This window comes from Arabidopsis lyrata, assembly GCF_000004255.2.
Source record: "Arabidopsis lyrata subsp. lyrata unplaced genomic scaffold ARALYscaffold_3, whole genome shotgun sequence".
In the NCBI taxonomy this organism is placed as follows: domain Eukaryota; kingdom Viridiplantae; phylum Streptophyta; class Magnoliopsida; order Brassicales; family Brassicaceae; genus Arabidopsis; species Arabidopsis lyrata.
This window is the reverse complement of record NW_003302553.1, coordinates 9063743-9081819: the sequence shown is the minus strand read 5'-3', so window position 1 is coordinate 9081819 and position 18077 is coordinate 9063743. Positions and strand designations below refer to the sequence as shown.

At 35.6% G+C, this 18077-nt stretch overlaps 3 protein-coding genes across 8 annotated transcripts; all 3 read left to right on the top strand.

The window, feature by feature from the left end:
* Positions 1-1325: 1325 nt before the first annotated feature.
* On the top strand, positions 1326-7915 carry LOC9321456 (ubiquitin carboxyl-terminal hydrolase 14). Of its 2 annotated transcripts, none has more exons than XM_002885344.2 (20): positions 1326-1644; positions 1737-1908; positions 2000-2112; positions 2215-2551; positions 3079-3173; positions 3813-3946; positions 4022-4078; positions 4185-4262; positions 4546-4600; positions 4701-4724; positions 5081-5161; positions 5293-5491; positions 5589-5646; positions 5716-5841; positions 5938-6026; positions 6118-6207; positions 6775-6945; positions 7053-7165; positions 7257-7386; positions 7507-7915. In XM_002885344.2, exons 1-20 carry the CDS (start codon positions 1549-1551, stop codon positions 7680-7682), a joined length of 2394 nt encoding a protein of 797 aa, XP_002885390.1. In that variant the 5' UTR covers positions 1326-1548; the 3' UTR covers positions 7683-7915. The 2 variants fall into 2 exon arrangements, with proteins under 2 accessions (XP_002885390.1, XP_020887510.1); XM_021031851.1 differs by having other exon boundaries at positions 1365-1644; positions 5719-5841.
* A 223-nt stretch (positions 7916-8138) lies between these two features.
* LOC9321455 (putative F-box protein At2g02030) lies at positions 8139-12223 on the top strand. Of its 4 annotated transcripts, XM_021031648.1 has the most exons (6): positions 8140-8380; positions 8621-8699; positions 9137-9250; positions 9805-9947; positions 10603-11843; positions 11931-12223. In XM_021031648.1, the coding sequence occupies exons 5-6, from the start codon at positions 10631-10633 to the stop codon at positions 11951-11953; spliced, it is 1236 nt and encodes a 411-aa protein (XP_020887307.1). In that variant the 5' UTR covers positions 8140-8380; positions 8621-8699; positions 9137-9250; positions 9805-9947; positions 10603-10630; the 3' UTR covers positions 11954-12223. The 4 variants fall into 4 exon arrangements, with proteins under 4 accessions (XP_020887306.1, XP_020887307.1, XP_020887309.1 ...); XM_021031647.1 differs by lacking the exon at positions 9805-9947 and having other exon boundaries at positions 8139-8380; XM_021031650.1 differs by lacking the exon at positions 9137-9250.
* Positions 12224-13724: 1501 nt separating this feature from the next.
* LOC9321454 (F-box protein At5g07610) lies at positions 13725-17449 on the top strand. Of its 2 annotated transcripts, none has more exons than XM_021031645.1 (3): positions 13725-13917; positions 15856-17036; positions 17130-17449. In XM_021031645.1, exons 1-3 carry the CDS (start codon positions 13913-13915, stop codon positions 17150-17152), a joined length of 1209 nt encoding a protein of 402 aa, XP_020887304.1. In that variant the 5' UTR covers positions 13725-13912; the 3' UTR covers positions 17153-17449. The 2 variants fall into 2 exon arrangements, with proteins under 2 accessions (XP_020887304.1, XP_020887305.1); XM_021031646.1 differs by lacking the exon at positions 13725-13917 and adding an exon at positions 15089-15195.
* The last annotated feature ends 628 nt before the right edge of the window (positions 17450-18077 follow it).

Genomic DNA, 18077 nt, shown 5'->3' with positions numbered 1-18077 from the left:
TAGTATGTATAAAAGATAGATGTTAAGTTATTCGTTAGAGAAGAATGTAAGGATCTCTAATGCAAGTATTGTCTTCATTGATTCAGAGAAGGAGAAAGATGATTTAATTATGGAGAAAAGGAGCTTTTGTTTCTTCCTTTGTTTAGCTATTCTATTTTTTGAAAGGGAATAATTAGATTCCACGAATAAGAGGGAGTAATGTGTTGATATGCATATTTTGATTGGACAAGAGGAAAATAATCTTGGGACAGATATATTTTTATAACTTTTGGAATAATGTTAGTGGAAGTAAGATATGGCCCACAAAAGTTTTTATTTTTCTATCAGAAAGGTTCTTTATTGAACATTTTAAAAGAAAAAAAAAAAGCATTTCATGCTTCCCAAAAATCCCTCTCCCTACATTTTCATTAAACTGAATTATTGTTTAAAGGGATATGGGATTTTCAAAAGAGAATAGTTCTATATGGAGAAAATTGGATGAAAAAAATCGGCTCTGCTATTTTGTTGTCAACTACTCTAGTGGATTTAGAGCACTTTTTAACTTCTTATATAGAAATTTGAACCAACACAGTGAGATCTAGTGACTTGAAGTTAGATCACTGACCTATCAATTCCAGTTTGATTTTGATATATTTTTTGTCAGTAAAAAATATGGAAAATTTCTAAAATGAGATTATTGAAAAAGGTGACTTCTTTTGTAAGTATTGTTATTGAGATTCTCATTTAAGAATACCATCAACATGAAATTACCACTAGTTCATGCATAAGTTTACATTAATATACTTACATATCTATTAGTTTTCCATTTAGTAAATAAAAAGTTTATAGAGGGACACATATTTTAGTCACAAAATATAAAAAGATAATCCTAAACACACATTAATTAAATAATAAAATTGAACAAAAATATTTTTAGCATGCTAGAAGAACAAACAAACCTTTGCAGTTTGGATCCGTAGCAACCGATCCAAATACCGTAAACTAAAGTTTTACATATGAAGAAGACAATCACTTCACCATTGTTCATATTTCATAAGCATTCATATAATCACATATACAGTACATCCACTTATGTTTTTATTTCGAAAATCATCAAATGATATCCTCATACTTTGCAATATTCGTGTTGAACAAGAGCATGTAAAACCCACATTGGCCATAGTATCCATGCATATGGGTCAATCAAATAGTCTTGGGTCTATTGGGTATATACAAACAATAATGGGCCGTTCAATATTCTTCTTGTGTATCCAATAAATATCATTATCCTTAATTTAGAATATTTTCAAAATTCACCCAACAAAAAACCGGTTAACGAAATTTCACCAAATTGACACAACTTTTGCTTTATTCCAATTCTCTCTAAAGAGAAAGAAACCCCAAAACCTGAGGGCAATCAATAAGAAAGGAATTTAGAAAGACGACGACGTTCTCATCATCCATCCGTACATTGTTCTTAAATTGTAACGGAGACGTGTGATATCAACACTCAACCAACACCTTTCTTTCTCTCCGTCGTCGAGAGTTTCGCCGATTTCGCAAAACCCTATGGAGCTCCTCCGATCCAACTTGTCTAGGGTTCAGATCCCTGAACCTACTCATCGCATCTACAAGCATGAGTGTTGCATCTCCTTCGATACTCCGGTAAAACCTCTCTCTCACTTCGTTTTCGACTACTCTCGACTGTTCTCTTTTGTTTCTTGGGGTTTTGATGATTTCGCGATGATGATTTTCAGAGATCCGAAGGAGGATTGTTCGTAGATATGAATAGTTTTCTTGCTTTTGGGAAGGATTATGTTTCTTGGAATTATGAGAAGACTGGAAACCCTGTTTATCTGCATATTAAGCAGACCACCAAGTCTATTCCTGAGGATCGCCCTCTCAAGAAACCGACTCTGCTCGCTATAGGTATATTCAATGATGATATCAATGCCGTATCTATACTGGTTTTTTGAACATAGAGTAGAGAGGTTGATTTTGAACTGTTTCAATATTGCAGGAGTTGATGGAGGATTTGATAACAATGAGCCTGAGTACGAGGAGTCGTATAGCATAGTCATTCTTCCGGATTTTGTGTCACTTCCGTTTCCTTCTGTTGAACTACCAGAGAAGGTGTTTGTTAGCAATATGTTGTTGATTTTAGGTGTGTTATCAGAGAGGGTTTATGGCAAACACATTGCATGTATTTAGCTTTTTTGTAATTTGTTATTGCAGGTGAGGATTGCTGTCGATACTGTAGTGAATGCCGTAGGTGCTGAGCGGAAAGAGCAAGTTGCAGCTTGGACAGCTGAGAAAAAGTTAGTTAGTGAACATGCATTGACACTGCAGCAAATCAAGAGTGGCATTGTCATTCCTCCCTCTGGTTGGAAATGTGCCAAGTGTGATAAGACGGAGAATCTCTGGCTTAATCTTACCGATGGAATGATTCTCTGTGGAAGAAAAAACTGGGATGGAACTGGTGGAAACAACCATGCGGTTGAGCACTACAAAGAGACAGCCTACCCTCTTGCTGTAAAGCTTGGAACTATCACAGCTGACTTAGAAGCAGCAGGTAATGTTGTCTTGTTTCCTAAATATAGTTTTTAGTCGTCTCTGTTGTGGATTTCTTTATTTTAACTTCTGAGAAATGTAAAGGCTTGTGATATCCTGGGATTGGAATTGGCCTTTTTGAAAAGTTTTTAGGTACTCTTGAGTCTTAAGCCGCATTACATATATGCTCAAAAATACCAATCTCTGCCCTTAAGGCAAAGTCATGTGGGTGATACCTTTTTAAGTAATGTCATGATTCATTGCATGTGGCTCTAACTTTCAGAGCTTTGTTGTTGTAAATTTCCTACCCCATACCTTATCAAAAAAAAAAAAAATGTTGAATCCGTAATCATAGAACCACATTAGTCACTGGACTTCACTTTTGTGTATGGCTAATGTCAGTTGATAGTTGTCTTTTGGGCTGGAGAAGGGGGACTTCCTGCATCACTTTGTTTTTTTTTTTATGTTGATACATGTGGATTATCATGTTCTTTGGATGGGTTTTGATTTCTTCAGCACTTACCATTGCAAAAACTTTTGGCAGCTCAGATGTTTATTCCTATCCGGAAGATGACAGTGTTTTGGACCCGCTCCTGGCTGAGCATCTGGCCCATTTTGGAATTGACTTTTCGTCGATGCAGAAGGTTAGTAATGAATTTCGTATACTGCATTTTTATCAGAGACTCAAGCTTAGGTATTCCAATAGTGCTATGTTTGTGTAGATACCCTTCCTGGGTTGCATTGGCACGTGCTGAGTAGTGTACTAGAAATCTTATGTCTGGAATTCATTTCTTTCTTAAGTGCTATGGTTTGTAGAGATACCCTTACTGGGTCGCATTGCTCTTGTGTTCATTTCTTTCTTCAGTATCAGTTGCCACGAAACTTATGTCTTGTGTACAAATGTGGAATATGTATGAGGCTTTACGTTACTTTACCAAGAGCAAGTAGACTCACATCAGTGTTATTGCTTACTTTTTTATAACTGCGATCAAAAAGATGCACAGTGCACTTGGAGAATGTAATTTCAGGTTGTTTTGAGACAATAATTCCCATTCACGCGTTCAGTCTATTTACTTGTATTTCTTGCGTCAGGTTCAAACATTTTTCCTTGCTGCATGTACTGCTTCATTTCCCAAAGCTTAGGTTTTATAGGTCACCTGTATTTGTTTTCCAATTTGTACTGCCTTGATCATCATCTTTGCTAGAAGATATCCTGTACCGATAAAACAGCTTTTATCTGATTAATGTTAAGTTTCTTGGAATGTTTGCTACAATCTCTACAGACTGAAATGACAACTGCCGAAAGAGAACTTGATCAAAATACAAATTTTGATTGGAACCGTATACAAGAGAGTGGAAAAGAATTGGTACCAGTTTTTGGACCTGGATATACCGGACTTGTTAATCTTGGGAACAGGTACTCTAATGGAAAAATTGTCAGGGATTTTGTTTCCCTGTTGATGTCTTATGCCCATTTCTTTTCTTTTGCCAGTTGCTACTTGGCAGCTACGATGCAGATTGTTTTCTCTAACCATTCATTTATTTCAAGGTAGATGCCATTGCCCATATTTCTTTCACTTGTATAACTTAAATCAAAACAAACCTTTTGCTGTTTGAATCAACTGTAGTAACTTTTGGTTCTGAGATTGTGGCAGATACTTTTCACATCAGAGCTTAAAGATGGCTTTTGAGATGGCTCCTGCTGATCCAACTTTGGACCTCAATATGCAATTGTGAGTTATTGTTAGAACAAATGTTACTATGTTTATACTCTCTCTGGACTTTCTGAAATCATGTGATTGAACTCTTGACATCGTAATGATGAAAGGGTTATGAGATTATATTTGTGAATACTCTGTATCTGCATGATACGTGCTTTAGTTTCTGATTTCTCTCTGTTTGGTTTAATATTCTGTGCACTTTTTTTTCTAATCTGATTTCCATGAGGAACAATTGCATGATAATTTTCAGATAATTTTCATATTTATTTCATACTCCTTGCACTGTTGGTTACAGAACAAAGCTTGGACATGGTTTACTATCTGGGAAGTACTCTATTCCTGCAACTCAGGTATAACTATATCAGGAATATTTTTTGCTTGCATACATATATATTATCTAAACCACCTTTTAGGGCCTTGGTAGATTGATTTTGATTTTTCTGATTGCAGAAGGATGCTACAACTGGAGATGCTGTAAGATTCTTATTCTATATGATTATTAAATTCCTTATTGATCTTTCAATGGAAACGTCGATTGATCAAGAGCTTTATAAGCACATCAATCTTATTATCCTAGTGATTTTTTTTCCGGGTTCCTATAGTTAGTTCCTCGTCTTTAGTCATTTCTACTCTTTAGAGGCTTTCCTTTTTGGTACGACTTGTGGTAAATAAAAACAGACCAGCACATCTAGGCAACAAATGGTTGAAGTCCTGTCTTTAACTTTTGAATAAATATATGTATGCGGATGGCCACAATTTTTTATTTTGCATACCCCTTGTGTTGATTTCTGATGACTTTACATATTGTTTCTTTCTTTAATCGATAATAGAGACAAGAAGGAATACCTCCTCGCATGTTCAAAAACGTAATTGCTGCGAGCCACGCAGAATTCTCTTCTATGAGACAGCAGGTGAAAACCATGTCTTTTTTAATGTTCAGAGTTTTGTTTATTTTCTAACTTGTATTTGAACGATACTCCTTTTAGGCATCAGTAAACGAAATTATTTTATGTTTTCACTCTATCACCATTCTGTCTCGTAGGATGCGCTCGAGTTTTTTCTCCATTTGGTAGGCAAGGTTGAGCGTGCTAGCAACACGACACCAGATTTAGATCCCTCGAGGAGCTTCAAGTTTGGAATAGAAGAGAAGATCCTTTGTCCATCTGGAAAGGTTGGATATAATAAGAGGGAAGACTGTATTCTTTCTTTGAACATTCCGCTGCATGAGGCAACTAATAAAGGTATATCCTGTTCGTCTGTCTATGTTCCTCTTCCTTTATTGTTTGGCGTGTTTCTTAATTTTGTTGTCTTTGTTTTGTTTAATGTTTGGTGATCAAGATGAATTAGAAGCCTTTAACAAGCAGAAAGCAGGAAAAGGATTGGAAGAAAATGATATGTGAGTTAATTGACTCAAGTTTAAATATGTTTCATAGTTTCGCTGCTTATCTAAGATATTTATTTTCAGCAGGTCAAGTGATGAAATAGTACGCCCACGAGTTCCTTTAGAAGCTTGTCTAGCAAATTTTGCATCATCAGAGGCGATTGATGACTACTACAGCTCTGCTCTGAAGGGGAGGACAACAGCTATCAAGTATGATATTTTTCTTACTGAGTAAATTCTAGTGCAACCAGGACTAGAATGAAAGTAAGGTTTTAAGGGTGAACTTTTGGTTTCCATTTTATGCAGGACAACTGGTTTGACATCTTTCCCAGATTATTTGGTCTTGCACATGCGGAAGTTTGTTATGGAGGCAGGCTGGGTGCCAAAAAAACTTGGTCTCTTTCTGAAACACTGATCCTTATAATGTTCCCCTACTGGCCCTGTACATAAATACTTATTATATTTTTTTTTGATTTGCTGAGGCAGATGTATACATTGATGTTCCGGATGTTATTGATATCAGCCACATGCGTAGCAAAGGACTCCAACCTGGGGAGGAACTGTTGCCAGATGGCGGTATGTTGTTATATTTATTACAAGAATGGTGTTTCATAATTCACATAAATAATGATTGACTTAATTTATTGATTGTTTCAAACTCGTGCTACTTTTTCTGGTGTCATGACTCTTAGCCTTTTGAATTAGCAGTCAGTTTACTAATCATTAAAAAGTATCAGCATACCTTAAACGGTTTCTTTATCAGGGCAGTAACTTTCTAAGAAGGAAGTCTGTGTATTGTTGCATGTTGTGTTGTGCACCATGGTTGTGTTGAATGATCCTTCATCACCAAAGCACTTAAATACATTTTCAAACAGATACTCTTACCATTCTGCTGGACTCTTTATGCACTCAGGAGTTTTCCTTCTCTTAGACTGCATTCACTAGCTACTTGGTTGTTTTTTTGGTTATTTGACTATGTTTTTTTTTTATGCATGTCAATATGTCATAGTTGTTTTAGTGTCTTGGTGCTCTAGCTTCTTTATTTCATTGTCCACTCTCTCCATTCATTTATCTATTGTTAGATAAACAAAACTTGTTATTCTCCCTATAATTCTGTTGGCTATTGGATTTTTCTGTATACAGTTCCAGAAGAAGTGATTGAATCAGCGCAGCCTGTGGCAAATGAGGAGATAGTTGCACAACTTGTCTCAATGGGATTTAGCCAGCTTCATTGCCAGAAAGCTGCCATAAATACTTCCAATGCTGGGGTTGAAGAGGCAATGAACTGGTTACTTTCTCACATGGATGATCCAGGTAATTGAATAGTTCCACAAGTCTGTAGTTGAGGCTCAACTTCTCTCACAAAACTAAATTATGATTCGAGACCAATGACTAATATGATGAGGCATTATGTTTTATAGACATTGATGCACCGATCTCCCACCAGACATCTGACGTTGATCAATCAAGCCTTGATGCCTTACTCTCTTTTGGTTTTGCTGAAGATGTTGCTCGAAAGGCACTAAAGGCCTCGGTATAACACTTTCGAGAAAATTAGTTGCATTTCTGCGAGGCTGTTTTTTCTTTACTCAATTTCCGAAATCATTTTTTTTTTCTTTAATCAGGGAGGAGATATAGAGAAAGCAACAGATTGGATATTCAACAACCCTAATGCATCTGTTTCAGACATGGATGTTTCCTCTAGCAATTCAGCGCAGACTCCGGCTCAAAGTGGATTACCAGATGGAGGAGGGAGTTAGTTTCTTAAACCCTCTTTTGAGTTTTTCTATCTCATATTGCAAAACAAATCTTAGTGTATTTTTTCCACAAAACAATATGAGAAAAGCTCTAACTCAAGATTGATCTTAAACGCAGAATACAAGCTGTTTGGAATAGTAAGTCACATGGGAACATCAGTGCACTGTGGTCACTACGTGGCGCACATATTGAAAGAAGGTCGTTGGGTTATTTTCAATGACGACAAAGTTGGTATCTCGACTGATCCTCCTAAAGACATGGGTTATGTCTACTTCTTTCAGCGGCTTGATTGATTCGATGGAGCCAGTCACAAAGACAAAAAAAAACTAATCCCTTTTTTTTTTTCATAGAAACTTTTAAGGTCGATAGAGTTTTTAAGATTTGGATTGAGGTGACCCATGGGACTTGTTTCGGTTCCAAAATCTTACTTGTGGATTAGTAAATTTGGTTCACTATTGATGATTGTATCCTGTGGAACTTCTTCGCAAATTTTAAGACCCGTTTAAAAACAAAACATCATTGCTCATCTTCTTCTGTTTGTTTTAATTCTTTGATATGTTTTTCATGAGCACAGAATCAGAGAAAAGTGTTGAATTTGTGAAATAAATGAGTGAGTTCTTTTAATATCTCCCGGTTTAATATGAATGTTGTACCGAAACCTAATAACCGATCCGTCGCGCCGGAGAAATAAAGCATCTTGACTAATTATGATCATATAAATTATTAATAGAAATAATATATGGGATACAACGGTGACGGAGGAGCTCTCTTCTTAATCGAGAGGTTTAAGGATCAGACTGATGTGATTTGTTTAACAGCAGACACGAATTATCTCTTCTCTCAAAACACGTGTTCTTCAAAATTGATCATATTATTCTCGATTTCCACAAACTATAGTTGAAAATAAATCCGAGTCATGAAATTGTTTCCTAATTTGGGAGTTTTTATTGCGTTTAATCGGAATCTCTTGCCGTTATCTACTACTTATCAGGTAACTAAAAGATGCTCTTCTTTACTGTTTTCTGATTTCAGAATATATATGCTCGAAGCGTTACTAAGGTTTTAGGGATTTTGTGGTGAAAAACGGAAATCATATAGAATTGAATTTGATGTGAATTTTGGTGATTTTGTGTTGATCTTATGATGTGATGATATTAACTTAAGTTTTGTTGGATTTGTTGCTTTTATTATAAACATTAAAGACTCATTTTTTTGAATTTTCCTTTCAAAGGGTAATCAAAGAGGCACTACAAGTTTTATGGATCATTGTGATTGAAGAGAGTTGGTAAAATCAGCAAGCTTTGTCACAGGTTGGTTTCAGGATCTTCTTCTTTTTTGTTGTTATTTTGCTCATGAGATTGCCTCTTTCTTCCTCTCTTTGCATATGTTGTTTGTCTATGATAATTTCATTGAGATTGAACAAGTTGATATTTAGGTAAATTTCGAAATTAGGCATTGTTTGCAAAGTTTGGTAGATTGCAATGAACATAGAAGAATGTACAGCAACAAGAAATATTCACACAGTGAATGTTTTTTAGAGTTCTGCTATACCTCTTGAAAGAAGTTCCTTAGCTATATTTCTCGTTTGATGGTCTTTTGGAGTTCTGAGTTTAGACAATATAATCTATATTCCCGAGATAAATGTTTGTTTTTTTCTTTGAAGTTGTTGTATAAAACCGTCTTCTGCTCAAGGACTGCTTGTGTATGTCTAAATAGAATGATTATCATCTGTTCTGCATCGGTGCAGAGTGGAGTTTGCAGCTCCATATGAGATCAAAGAAACTTCCTTTCCCTTAGATCTCCCGAAAAACCCTCCCTTCTGACTCAAATAAATGGTGTTTGGGCTGAAATTTTTCATCAGGTGTGTATGGACTGTGATTAGCCATCTAACATAGAAACAATTAGTTTCCTATGCTTCCATTTCTTTCAACTTGTTCGCCATGTTTGCACTTGAGATGCGCATTTTGCTAGTCATTGTTCCACTACATAGAATCTGCATTTGGGAAATAGCACAATCAAGAGCTCACCCCGAAAACTTGAATTTGTTTTCCTTTACTCTGTTTATCAATAGGTAACCTCTATACGTATATATGTATTTAAGTTTCTAGAACTCAAAATTGTGTATGTATATGAATGCTGACATCAATGCACTTTGAGTTCTTTGCAGAGAGGGTTCAATTATAAATATTTATGTACACTATTTCCCAGTAAATCATAACTCGATATGTACCGTTGACGAGAGTATCTTTTTGGGCTGTGTTTAAATAAATTGATAGGCATGTCGGCTAGTCAAATCTTAGATTTTTATATAGCAAGTTACTTATGGTATGAGATTATTGTACGTTGACGGCATATATGAGAAATATTTTTGCCAAGTTATCTGTGTTATACGACTAAATTTTACTATGTTTGTAGATTTTGATCGTTGTAGGAAAAACATATAAAAGCCAGCAAGAGGTCTCGATGATGTCGCCTATTTTCCTCCTGTTATCAGATCTGAAATTGCAACCGGAGTTCTGCATTCATAAATTGTCTATCAATTCATTTGTTTCCTTTTGGTTAGGCTTCTTTCATGATCATTTATTACGGTTCCAATTTCGTGTTGATATGTAACACGATTGCGAAACAGTTTTTGATTTCGTGGTAATGGATTTTGTTTCTGTTAGAAATCCTTGATTCCGTGTAGGTGCCTAATGTTTTCTCTTTTCGATCTGTCTTCGTAACTATCGCCTTGATTATTCCGATCAATGTTTCTAGGTACTTTAGATTTTGTTTCCGTAACAAATCCTTGGTTTCGTGTAGGTGCATAATGTTTTCTCTTTTCGATCTATCTTCGTAACTATCGCCTTGATTATTCTGATCAATGTTTCTAGGTACTTTAGATTTTGTATCCTTCACAATTTGTTCTCAGGTTCAATTCGGTGTTGATCTCGTGTATCTATATATTTAAAATGAAACATGCTGATGGAAGTTCTCTCCTAGATGAAAGATAATTTTGATGCATTTCCATTTCATTTTCAAACCCTTTTGCTTGGTTCTAATAGGCGCAGCTGTCGTTGTGGTCTTTATCTGAAGGGCGCTGTGTTTGTGTATGATTAGTTAGCAGTTGTGTGCTCGTTACAGTCACATAAATACACATTCATGTTGCAGAAATATATGTGCTTGAAGCCTTGAATCCCTTTTATGTGCTAACTGACGTTTTTGTTGATGCAGAACCTTAGCAACAGAAAGAAATCAGAAAATGGTCGAAACTTGTGGTCAGCATATCAAGCGGAGGAGAACAGAGACACAACCTCTCAAGCTATCTAGAGCAGAGAGATGGAATGTCGTAGATGAAGAGGATGTCTTTATGGACATCCTATCTCGGGTCTCTGTCAAATCTATCTGGTCTCTGAAGACACTTAGTAAGCACTGGCATGGTTCAATAAGTACTACATACTTTTGTAAGCTGCAGTTAGCGCACTCGAGGAAGAATCCCTCATTCATAGTCTGTCCTACTCTGGAGACATCAATGAAGTTGTATTCAATGGATTCAAGGAGTTTTGAACTTTCCCCCCTCAACACTATTGATCCCTCTGAGAGAAGCCACGGGGTATCCCTATACATGATATCATCTTTTAACGGACTCATCTGTTGCGTTAATGTGATTTTTGACGAAGACGTAGAAAGCAAGTTCTTTGATCTGCAGATATGGATATGCAACCCTTGTACGGGGGAGACTCTCCTTCTTCCCCAAGGGAGACCCTCGTTTGAGTGTGAGCCATGTGTTGGAGTGGCTTATAGCTCCGACACAAGTGACTATAGAATTTTCCGTATATTCTGCACTGGAAAGAAAATTCCTGAAGAAAGGGAATCTGTGGAGGGATATTATGTTCGGGAAGGTTACGCCTATGAATGTGAGATGTTTTCTTCTAGCACTGGTTCTTGGAAAAACATTGGCCTTGTGCCTTGTGTTCCTATGGATTGTGGTCTTAGGCCATACAAAACTGGTCATATTTGTGTAGAAGGAAAAGTTTATTGGCTGGTTTCATTAGATGAGCCAGGTAAGATCCTCTCAGTAAATTTGGAAGGGAGATTCAAGGTTATAAACTTGCCAGAATATGAAGCTAATCAAAAGGGTGAAGACAAGATCACAGAGGGTACCCATCTGATAAATCTGAAAGGATCTCTCGCATTACTTGTTCTACATCCAGGCTACATGGATATATGGCTTTTGAAAGACAACGGCGAGACATATAGTTGGGTGCCCGTGCCTTTATTGAAATATCATATTCGTATTAAAGATGATGAATTGGTTTTAACTGTAACTTCATTAAAGAACAAGATCATATGTGTGACTGAGACACACTGGCATATTTATAATGTGGATACTGGAAAGTGGAAGAAGATAAGGGGACCTCGTACTGGATTTGGGTATCCTGCTGTGTTCCCATTCACCGAGAGCATTCTTCCATGTAAGTTTTTATTATATATGTATGGATACAATGTTTCTTCCTTTGTTTGCTTTCTAATCCACTTTTATCTGTTGATTGCTGAATTAGGTAAAGGTGGTGTGAAGCTGTAGAAGAAAACAACAAGAGTATCGATGTTCTCTGATGCCATGCGGAGAATGCTGAATCTGAGAGGTTGGGTGTTAAAACTTTCTGGTTTGTGTTGGGTTTCGTTTTCGTTTTGAACTTGGTTTATGCTGTTTCTGTTTTCAAGACTTGATTGACAGTAGTAATAAGCTGTGGGTGCTTTGTCTCTGAACAGAGTTTTATTAAATGTTGTCAAAACCATTAATGTTCTTCTGCTTTGATTCTCTGTTCTTGTTGCTAATTTTGAGTTCTGCTTAGCTTTTTTTTTCCCTCTTCTTCTATTACGACCATTGCCTTATATTATATATTAAGCCGGTTGGTTTATTTTAATAAACGAAGAGTATGATGTAACTATACTAATTCACACAGCTATGTAAAATGTTAAACTACCGAGTTCATGAACTTGAAGAAAATTTCCATACAATATTAGTCAAAGATTCATGAACTTTAAGTAGTTTACAATTTTACCTAGGTGCATGAACTGATTTATTTTTGACAAATATATTTCCTTTTATTCATGCCACCTATTATGTTTAAAACTTTTGAATACATGAATCTTGACTAAATTTAACCTATGTTTGGAAACTAAGTAATTCTAAGGTGAATATAAATAGGTGCATGAATTTATTTATTTTATAAAAATTATATGTTCTTATAAAAATCTCATTAAAGTTAATGGATTCCACTATAACTTTCCTATGTATATATGTATATGAAATCACTGTCTCAAGAAAGACACAAATTCCATGTACATCTTAAACTTAAGAGCACAATTTTTTTGTTGTTGCCTTCCTTTCAAACCCATATATCCATGTAGCCTGGATGTAGAACAAGCAATGCGAGAGGTCCTTACAGATTTATCAAATGGGTAGCCTCTGTGATCTGGTCTTCATCTTTTAGACCATCTAGATACTCAGACAAGTTTATAACCTCGACATCTTTTTTTCAAATCTACCGAGAAGATCTCACTTGGCTCGTTTAAAGAAACCAAACAGTATATTTTTCCTCCTATAATATTTTTGTAAGAGGAGAGATATACTGTGTGGTTTCTTTGAACGATCTTGGTGAAATCCTCTATGTGGATATGGAAAAAATGTTCGAAGTTATGAATTGTTGCCTCAGTATCCAGATCATCTAAGTGATGAAGACCGGATAACAGAGACTACCTATCTGATTAATCTGGAAGGATCTCTATCAATGGTTGTTCTACAATAAGATTACATGGATATATGGGTATGGAAAGAAGACTGCAAGCAATCTAGTACTTGTATCCAAAGATGATTTCCCATTTCATTTTGTTTACAGGTTTAAGATGTTCTGGTTTGCTTTATGTTGTAATCTTTTATTTTTCAACTTTGTAAGACATTATTGATTGTAACAAGATATGTGTGCTTTACCTTTGTGTACGAACCAAATTCTTTTTTTTTTCACTATCGATCATCAGAGTCATCCTTGAGCTGAGACCTGAGAAGCAAGCAACTTAAACGGCGACGTTTTATGAGTTTTGTTGGATCCAAACACTGGCCCATCTTCAAGTCGCTAAGAAGGCCAATAATATATCATAAGCCCATATTGTCAATAGATTCGTTCTAAATATATATTTTCATTAGCAGAGAAGAAACTGTTGATTGTAAGTTTTTGAAATGGTAATAAAATATTTAATCTCGGGATACACTGAGATTGGAGATCTTCTAATTTAATTAGTTTTTGAGATCGAAAAGTGGGATAATTCGTTATGGTTAACACTCAAAACTCAAAAGAGAAGAACACGACTTGTTTCTTCTTCTCACAACACGTGTTCTTCAAATTCGCTCGTATTATTCTCGATTCCCAAAAAAAAAAAAAAAAATTATAAAATCCCGATATCAGAATCATGAAATTGTTTCCTGATTTGGGGGTTTTAATTGCGTATAATCGGAATCTCTTGCCGTTATCTTCGAATACTTATGAGGTAACTAAACGATGTTCTTCTTTACCATTTTTGATTTCGGAATCCATGTTTAAGCGTTACTAAGGTTTGAGTGATTTATTGGTACGGAAACCATATAGAGCTTGAATTTTGGTAATCTTAATTGGGTTTATTTATTTATTTATTTTTTTTTTTGTTGGATTTGTTGGTTTTTCATAAAAATTGAATTTTCCTTCCAAAGAGGCACGACTAATTTCATGGATCAATGTGACTGAGAGTTGGTGAATCAGCAAGCTTGGTTTCAGAATCTTCTTTTGCTTTTGGTCATTGCATCTTTCTCTTTCTTTGGAGTTCTGTTATACCTCTTTGCTGAAATTCTTGTGTGGTGGTCTTTAGAAGTTTTGAATTTTACAAGTTTCGTGTGCTCAAGACTGAATGTAGTTGTATGTCTAAGATAGAATGACTATTGTCTGTTGTACATGGGTGCTTAGTGGAGTTTGCAGCTCCATTTGAGATCAAACTGACTCTTTCCCTTTGATTCCCCGGAAAACCTTCCCTTCTGAATTTATATACACAATTCTCATCAGATTAGCCATCTAACTTGGGAACAATTGGTTTCCTCATGTTTGCTTGAGATGCGGATTTGTTTGAGCTATTTATTGTTACACTACATACAATCTGCATTTTCTGATAAGTGCATTTTGGGAAATAACACATTTTACAACTCAATTTCTTCCGAAAAGTTTATTCTGTTCGTTTTGTCTCTGTTCATTAATATGTAACCTGTATTAAGTATCTAGATATTCATGCTCAAATTTGTGAGTATATATGAATGCTCACAGTGATGAACTTTAACTTCTTTGCAGATTTACTGTAAAGTCAGTGCATGTTTTGATTAGTACATTATTTCTTATATAAAAAAACTGTCGATATGTATGTTAACAAGAGTAAATCTTTTTGCACTGTGTCTAAATAGACTTGGAGGCGTGCTGTCTAGTCAAATTTCTTATACCAAGTTATATAGTAAGTTAATTATGGTATGAGACTATTGTACGTTGACGGTGTATATGAGAAATGTTTTAATCAAGTTATTCGTGGTATGCGACTAAATTTTACTATGCTGCTAGATTTTGATTCATGATTTATGACTAAATGTTATACATAATTGTTATTAGCAGCGAGATGAGATTCTTACATATGTCCCTTTGTAATTAGATGAAAAGTGGTAGAAAAGTGATAGAAGCTATTATATATAAAGAGTTGGTCTCACCCTTTCGATTCATCTATCCTACCCTAGCCGTCACGCGTGAAGATCGAATTGTGAGTATCTTCCGCCGATCGAGAAAGTTCTGATTTCCGATCATGCAAAACTTCTGAAAATCTTGTTTGTCATAGCAGATCTGAGTTCCAACCTGAGTTCTGCATTCATAACCCATCAGTTTGTTGATTTGTTGCCTTTTGGTTAGGCTTTTGCATAGTCATTTAATACAGTTCCGATTCTGTGTAGATACGATTGTGGAACAGTTTTTTTGTTTCTTGGTAATGGATTTTGTTTCGGTGCATAATGTTTTCCCTGTTTCGATCTGTCCTCGTAACTATCGCTTTGATTATTCTGGTCAATGTTTCTAGGTACTTTAGATTTTGTATCCTTCACAATTTTTTCTCTGGTTCAATTCAGTGTTGATCTCGTTTCTATGGTACATGCAGATGGAGGTACTCTTCTAGATGAAAGATAATTTTGATGCATTTTTCTTTCATTTTCAAACCCTTTTGCTTGGTTCTGATGGGTGCATGTGTGTCTTAGGAGTATTTTTGGTCTTTATCTTAAAGGGTGCTGATGTGTTTATGTATTAGTAGTTAGCAGCTGTATGATCCTTTGGGTTGTAGCTCGTTACAGTCACATAAATACGCATTCATGTTGCAGAAATATCTGTGATTGAATCCCTTTTATGCGCTAACCGTTTTTTGTTTTTGATGCAGAGCCTTAGCAACAGAAAGCAAACAGAAAATGGTCAAAACTCGTGCTCAGAGTATCAAGCGGATGAGTGTTGTAGATGCACTTTGCATCCGGTCTCAGATCTCAGTCAAATCTACCCGGTATTGTAAGACAGTTAGTAAGCACCTTGCAAAGCTACAGTTAGCAGAATCTGGAAAGAATTCATCATTGGTAGTCTGTCCTGCTATGGGGAAAACAATGAAGTTGTATTCGATGGATGCAAGGAGATGTAAACTTTCCCTCCTCAGTACTATTGATCCATCTCAAAGAAGCCCTGAGGAGTTCATGTACATGATATCATCCTATAATGGGATCATCTGCTGTGTGAATATGATTTATGATGAAGACGTAGAAAACAGGTTCTGTGATCTCCAGATATGGATATGCAACCCTTGTACAAGGGAGACTCTCCTTCTTCCCCAAGGAACACCCTCGTTTGAGTTTGAGCCAAGCATTGGAGTGGCTTATGGCTCTGATGTCAGTGACTATAGGGTTTTCCGTATATTCTGCACTGGAAAGATAATTCCTGAAGAAAGGGGACCTGCGGAGGGATATTATTTTCAAGAAGGTCGGTATTTTACAAAATACAGTCACGTTTTAGCCTACGAATGCGAGGTTTATTCGTCCAGCACGGGTTCTTGGAAAAACATCGGCCCCGTGCCTTGTGTTCCTATGAGTTGTGGTCTTAGGCCATTCAGAAGAACTGGTCATATATTTGTCAATGGGAAAGTGTATTGGCTTGTTTCTTTAGATGGGCCTGGTAAGATCCTCTCAGTAGATTTGGAAGGGAGATTCGAGGTCATAAACTTGCCTGCATATCCAGATGGACTAAGAGAGGAAGAGAAGATCACAGAGGCAAGTCATTTGGTAAACCTGAAAGGTTCTCTCGGGTTGCTTGTTATACACCCAGATAACATGGATCTATGGGTTTGGAAACACGACGGCCAGAAATATAGTTGGGATATTGAATTGAGCGATGATGTTCCAATAAAAAATGACGAATTGATTATAGCCGTAACTGCATTCGATAACAAGATCATATGTGTGAATGATACACATTGGCGTGTATATGATATGGAGACTAAAAAGTGGAAGAGAAGAAGGGGCCCTCGTACTGGATTTTGTAATCCTGCTATGTTCCCATTCACCGAAAGCGTTCTTCCATGTAAGTCGTGTTTATTTATATATATGTATGGATACAATGTTTCTTCTTTTGCTAGCTTTCTAATCCGCTTTGGTATGTTGTTTGCTGAATCAGGTAATGGCGGTGTGAAGCAGTAGAAGGAAACAGCAACAGTGTCGATGTTCTTTGATGGGATGCAGAGAATGTTGAATCTGAGAGGTTATGTGTTTCTCTTAGGAACTTTCATATTGGTTTCGGTTTTAAGACTTTTTTTTTGCTTGTGTCAGTTTTTGTCTCTCTTTTTTCAATTTCAACTTGGTTTATGCAGTTTCATATTTTAAGACTTCATTGATACTAAATAAGTTGTGGTTGCTTCGTCTCTCAACAAAGTTTTAATGTTATAAAAACCATTAATGTTCTTATGCTTTGATTCTGATTCACCTGTTGTTATTTGATATGTAGAGTGCTGATTTTGAGTTCTGCTTTTTTTTTTTTTCTGCTATTATACGATTTTGTGTTTTTTTACCTCACTGCATCAAATTATATCATATTAAACCTGTTAGTTTAGTTTGAAGAATGCAAATTTAGTCTAGGGCAATATATACACACTTCTTAGTACTAATATCTGATCCATGTACAGTACTTTGATTTTCTTTACTGAACAATCTGAACTACCCAAAATACATCAGAAAAAAAAAACAAAGAAAACAAGGGCTATCCAAAATACATCAAATTATATTTTTCCAAATATAGGTTAATTTTCAACTATCAAAATTAAAATATTATCTCTAATTATGTTTGGAAAAATATACAGTATGTAGAAAAAGAAAAATATAAGTTTTTGTAAGAGGCTTTCAACTATCAAAATTAAGATATTATCTCTAATTATCTATATTTGAAAAAAAAATCTCTCAAGATTCATGAACTTTAGTTAAATTTGTTTGCATAGATGCATGTATCATTGAAGTGATTACTTTTACAGAAAAAATATATGCATTTAAAAAAAAACTAATAAAACTAATGGACTCACTATTGCATTTTTTTTTGTGGAAACAAAAAAAAAACAGAGCTAGTGAATGGTAT